Source organism: Helianthus annuus, chromosome 6 (assembly GCF_002127325.2).
Source record: "Helianthus annuus cultivar XRQ/B chromosome 6, HanXRQr2.0-SUNRISE, whole genome shotgun sequence".
NCBI lineage: Eukaryota > Viridiplantae > Streptophyta > Magnoliopsida > Asterales > Asteraceae > Helianthus > Helianthus annuus.
Genome location: NC_035438.2, coordinates 91,981,515 through 91,987,667, shown reverse-complemented (window position 1 = coordinate 91,987,667; position 6,153 = coordinate 91,981,515). Strand labels below are relative to the sequence as shown.

Genomic DNA, 6,153 nt, shown 5'->3' with positions numbered 1-6,153 from the left:
GGTGGGGGTGGGTTTGTCGGGAAGACAAAAGGAAGGAGGGGAATAGGGGTGGGGGTGGGGTAGAGAGTTAGTTTTATATTTTTAAGAAATTGGTAGGGGCCTATTTATAAGGATTAATTAGATTTTTTAATGTTTTAATATATTGTTATTAGTAAGGGTATTTTGGTCATTTCACATTCGCTTAATACCAAAAACTAACCTTCATTCGCGCCAGGGACTATCCGGGAACGAAATTGCAAAAGTTGGGGACTATAGCTGTAATTTTAGAAAATTAGGGACTAAAGGTGAAAAATGGGCAAACCACACGACTATCCGAGCATTTTTTTCTGTAAATATAAATATAGATCGAAGAGGAGTGTAATGAATTAAGATATATCACATATCAATTATCTCTCCTGCTTATTCTCATGTATTGTTAGTATCAATTATCTCTCGTGCTTATTCTCATGTATTGTTAGTATCAGTTAATTTGACTATATCCTTTTGACTACATCCTTTATATCCTTGTGATATGTCGAAGACCATGAATGAATGAATTCTCATATTTTTCACATAATTCAGTAATTCACATCAGTAATTAATATATAATAATGTGTTAAAAATGATTATAAAATTAAAATTCGCACAATAACACACCCTCTTATATAAAATTAGTTAAAAACTAGATTTTTACCTGCACATTGCGGCGGCAACTTTGCATTTACGACTTTGTTACACGCGTTACGATGATAATATTAACGTGTGGTACCCGCACATAACGTGGCGTGTTTTTGAATTTATTACACACGTTATGTTCATGACATTAACGTGGTTATAAAAACAAGTAGAATTTCTTGCACATTGCGGCGTAAATTTGTATAACTAATTTAAACAAAGAATTTAAATGTTAGAGAAGACGAAGTGTGAAGTCGTTAATTAGAAAAAAAAAAAAAACGAGGCTTAAAATTGTCGATGATCAAAAGTTAGGGGTCAACGTATCATTTGATTACGGTTGCATGTATTAAATCTCTAAAATGGATGTCTTGTATATTGCAGTGTAATTTGTTTTTAGTTTTATTATTCTTTTTTTTTTATGTTTATATCGACCACGATGAGGTGTTTGAAAATAATATACCAGAGAAATTGCACTTATTAGAGCAGAATATACATATTTACACGTTCACATGAAAACTAACCTTGTTTACTAGTAGTTTAATTACACAACTTACAAGATACATGTGGTGTATGCTTTGTGATCACCTCATTGTTTGTCAAGAAAAGGTTTCATCCGGCTTCAAGAAATTGCGGGACTCCACCACAGTCATCTCACCGCCAGCTACTGGGTCGAACTGGCATCGATAGAAGCTGCAAAAACACAATTTTAAGATTACAAGAAAAAAATTAAGACAACCATATACTAGTTGGTATTTATTACCTCCCGTCCATCCCGAGAATCACAACCGTGTTCTGGTGGCCAAAACCAACGACGTACTGCAAACCCTCGTTCAAATGAATCCGAGCCACTGACCATTCTGAACTAAAATATTTTGGTAGCACGCCTGCAAGAAGACAGTGCTTTTAATTGGACATTTGGATTTTTTTTAAATAAAACCGCATATTTGATTATTGCTAGTTGTTAGCATAAATCAGCTTTAATGACGGAATCTACTCCGGATAAACAATCTTTGGTGCGCCAGATCAGTTTTGGATTATAAGTTTCATACCGGATGCATCAAAACTGATTACATATGGGTAAAAACAAAAATTATTAAAGCCCAATATGCTAGATTCTTTCTCCCATCTCACAAGACTTGCTTCCTTCAGTTTCGCGATAAAATAGTCCGCCGTTAAAATAAAAATACCCAACGGAGTTAAGTTTTTTTCCAAATTACAAACAGATGTTTTAGGGCTTTTGATCAGAACGAGGATACGAGTCGATTGATGTAAAACTTACCTCGAAATACTGCCCCAACCCACGAAAACGGTGCTTCAATTCGAGTGTTTAAACTTCCAATTAACAAAAATCAAGCCATTTCGAGCACGATTTCGAGGTAAGTTTTACATCAATCGACTCGTATTCTCGTTCTAATCAAAAGCCCCAAAACATCGGTTTGTAATTCGGAAAAAAACTTAACTCCGTTAAGCTATTTTAACAGCGGACTATTTTACAAAAAAAAAAAAAAAAAAAAAAAATTGACCAGTTCGGATTATTATCGGCCAATAACTAACTTGGGATTATTGCCGGCCAAATTGAGTTAGGTGGGATTATTTATTTCCAATTCGCCTTAAATAAATAATGGTAACGTTTGATGGGGGCGTGTCTACAAATACAGATTAAGGTGATCTCACTTCCTCAAAAATCATCTTTCCACAATATTATCAGCAATTTAATCACAAGAGCAATACAACAAAGTAATTAATTAAAGATTTCCGACGGTAGAGTGAGTACCTTTCATGAATGATAGATGCGAAACAACTGGCGGTGATCCAGTATTTGGGTCTGATATAGTTTGCAATGGTCCAGAATCAACCTTTAAGTTGAAAACATGAACGGTTCCCCTGTCACTTGAAACAGCCAGCCTTTCAGCCGTTTTAGAGAAAGCAAGGCTGTAGATATCTGCTCTATCCGCACCTCTCCTTACCTGTATTCAATGTGAATCACCAATTTCAAAGACTATAGATTTAAAATTTATTGCATTTACCAATCAGCAAAATATATGTTGGCAAAACATATCATTAAATGCATAGAAACGAAAACAAGGGCGTTAAATTTGGAAAGTTAAGATGTACGTATAAAGAGAGTCCCAAAGCAATATATCATCAATATGATTTCAAACTAAATCTATCAACACCAAACTGTTTTACTTCTCATTGATGTAAAATATCTAATCCTACCCATCCCGCGTACCAACACATCCACCATAGCATTCTCTTCGTCTATACATAATACATGTTACTTTATTAATGACCCAACATCTAAACAAGTCTTGCTATTAGCAAACACGGCTTAAATATACAAAAAAATTAAGCTAAAGCTTGGATCCCCACTCACCATATTTAATGATCCCCCAACATTTAAAGTTTAACTTCGTTTAGTTTTCAAATTTTGACAAGGAGAACAAAAAAAAAGCAATATACTTGGGAGACCTTTCTTTTCACTAGAACTCACTCCAACTCTAATATGTCAAATTGTGTGCCTTTAAGAAACCGTATAAAAAAGATAGCGCCATCATATTCCCACAAGTCCGAATCCTAGAAAAAAATTACTTTTATTCCGGGCATCAGTATCCACTATCATCCTATGCACTTCCTCTACTACAACTTTCTTAACAAACCTAAACTCATACATACAACCATTGGGTGTCAGCCCAGTGGGCAGTGGCCACCGACCCCCACTCTAATCCGGCTTGAGGACCCTGTGAGGTCACGGGTACGAATCCTGGGTGAAACCAGGCTCTTCAGTTGGTAGGGGTTTCAGGCAGCGTTGTCGGGTCGCTAGCTTGGGAAGTGGGGTCACTTCCGCGTTCGGGGCTACTGTGCATCTACCCTTTTTTATACTCATACATACAACCAAAACTGAAAACTCAAACACATAAATAAATAATCAACTCAATAGACAAACACAAAACCAATACCTCTTGAACCAACGAGCCATCAAGCGTGTTAAAAACCCGAACCAACGTCCCCTTACTACTGGCCGTAGCAAGCAAGCTCCCATCATGAGTAAGAGCAAGACACACAATCCTCGAATCATGCGCCATTACAAACTTAGTCTGCTTAGAACCATAATGCTCAAGCCGAATCTGCCCCTTCTGCAGGCCTAAACACACCAACACCATTGCCCCAGCCACATGAGACACCTCACACAAACCCTTAGGGTTCACAAACGTATCAATCTGCTGCAAAAGCTTCAAATCCGCAAAATTATAAACATAAATTTTTTGTAATAAAATCACAACTATCCGGTCACGCCGAAGACGAACAGATTTCACTTCCGAGCGGAAGGATAACTCGCCGATGCAGCGGCTTTGGTGATCGTCCCAAATCATGACTTTGTTGATTGGATAGTGAGGGTTTGGGCCGCCGCCGACGAGGGCGAGGATGTTGCAGCGGAAGAGCATCTGGACGACGGCGATGCCGCCGCCGGAGGGGAAGTCTCGCCGGAAAATCTCGCGGAAGGGGTCACAGTTGAAGATGCGGAAGCCGTGGTCGGTGCCGGCGGCGAAGCAGGCGGAGTCTTGGTTGAAGGAGAGGTGGAGGAGGGTGGGGACGGTGGCGGCGGCGGTGGAGGGATGAGAGTCCGGTGAATTGGTTAGTGTTGTTGTAGAGGTGGAATCTAAGGGGTTGGATTGGTGAAGAGAGACGGTTGTCATGTGTGGTAGGTGAGGGTTGAGAATGGCAGTTGAAGAAGATGACGGCGGTGGCACTCACGGTGGCGGTGGAGGAGGTTTTGCAAAGTCTATTACGTTTGATTTGTTTTTATCGTAAGTTTTCGGTGTATTAATTATTTTAAGGAAAAGTATTATATTGTTTTTCTAGAATATAAGACTATTTAGATAAAATCATTGTTTTTTAGAAAATAAGAATCTTATCTTATTTAAAGAATTAAAAAAAAATCTTATATCATTCATTAAAAAACGTTATTGATCAAAATTGATTTTTTTTTAAATCAGGGTAATTTTATATCAGATATAGCAAACATTGCTTACTTTAATCTTTACCTTAATATTTGTAATTACTTTAAATTTATGTTTAAATTTCTTACTTCTCTCTTCAAATATATTTTTAAACTTATAATTTATAATAATAATAATAATAATAATAATAATAATAATTTTTTTTTATTTAACCTTAGAGAAAACAATTTTTTATGAATTTTTCTATATTAGATTTTTAATGATAATTATATTTTTGCACATTTCTGATTCAAATATAAGGCAAATTTTATGATGTATTTGACGAAAATTATTTCATTACTTCATTGGCTAATGATGTATGAATGATTAAAAAGTTTCCTAAAGAATTGATGATTGTGATGAGTGTGCTATTAAGCACTTTAGAAACGGATTAAGTGTTAATTATTATAAGCAAGGATGATTATCAAATACACCTACTTGTCTTATTGTGTTATGCAAACAAAAGTTTTCATTATTTAAACCATGTGATACATGAGAATATCTAATATCTAATCTAACTTATAATAAAAGACTACAAATAATGTCACATGTCATTCTCTCCCTCAACCTTATAAAATTTATTTATATTTATTTAATAAAAATCTTTTAATATTAGTATTAATTAATAACCAATATATAGATATTACTTATTTTTATTCTTATCGTTATCTAAAATTAATAAATAACTTCAATTTTGCAATTTAGATCCTTTGTTTTTTTACTTTTAAACCAAAGTTTTTCATCTTTTCCAATTTAATCCCAACTCTTTTTTATTTTCAATTTTGGTCCACCTTGCTTTTCATCTTTCCCAAGTTTTTCGTTTCATTCTAAATTTTGTGAGTTAACGCATCGCAACGTGCGTGTGAGGTTCAACGTTTTTTTGTGTATTTTTCCCGTTTGACTGGCCCGTAGCGTCACATCTATTTTTCTGCGTTTGAAAAGTTCGTCCAACGCGCGGGTCCGGGATGGAGTTAGTTATTTTTTCTATGTTTTACGTTTCGGTTTAATTTCTCAGCAACGTGCGTGCGTAATTCAAAGATTTTACGTTTACTTTTCTCTTGGCGTTATTTTTTCCCATTTTTATTTATTTTGTTTTTACGAGCTTTTCCGGTGTTGGTGGTCACTGACAATGGTATAGTATTGCTACTACTTCGCATAGTTTTATTACAACCGCTGCAACGCAAGGGCTTAATACTAGTAACTTAATATTTAAATAAAAGTATAATATTGTTCTATAAGAAAAAGAAAAGAAAATAACAAATATATTATAATTAATTGCTCGGATAGTCCCTATGGTTTCACGTTTAGTCCTTAACTTTTGAAAATAGCAGGTGTGTTATCTGTGGTTTGTTATTTTGTTACTCGGATAGTCCATGGGCCTAACAGACGTTTGTTTTAAACATTAAGTCCCCTCACGTGTCCCTCACATGAGGGTATTTTCGTCATTTCCTTTGCTTATTTAACATTTTATTATCATTTGCCCTATTAATACCTAGCT

At 35.4% G+C, this 6,153-nt stretch overlaps 1 protein-coding gene across 1 annotated transcript; it reads right to left on the bottom strand.

Moving 5' to 3' along the window:
- Window positions 1-1,096: 1,096 nt before the first annotated feature.
- On the bottom strand, window positions 1,097-4,470 carry LOC110915922 (autophagy-related protein 18a). The gene is made up of 4 exons (XM_022160672.2): window positions 3,615-4,470; window positions 2,429-2,621; window positions 1,415-1,538; window positions 1,097-1,344 (listed from the first exon to the last, which is right to left on the bottom strand). The coding sequence occupies exons 1-4, from the start codon at window positions 4,350-4,352 to the stop codon at window positions 1,251-1,253; spliced, it is 1,149 nt and encodes a 382-aa protein (XP_022016364.1). The 5' UTR covers window positions 4,353-4,470; the 3' UTR covers window positions 1,097-1,250.
- Between the last annotated feature and the right edge of the window lie 1,683 nt (window positions 4,471-6,153).

What these genes read in the sequence shown, in the direction of transcription:
- LOC110915922 (XM_022160672.2), bottom strand. Translation starts at nt 4,352, where the DNA reads ATGACAACCGTCTCTCTTCACCAATCCAACCCCTTAGATTCCACCTCT. An exon ending in ATGGCTCGTTGGTTCAAGAG is followed by an intron (nt 2,622 to 3,614) that starts GTATTGGTTTTG and finishes CATTGAATACAG; the next exon opens with GTAAGGAGAGGTGCGGATAG. An exon ending in ATTCTCGGGATGGACGGGAG is followed by an intron (nt 1,345 to 1,414) that starts GTAATAAATACC and finishes GTGTTTTTGCAG; the next exon opens with CTTCTATCGATGCCAGTTCG.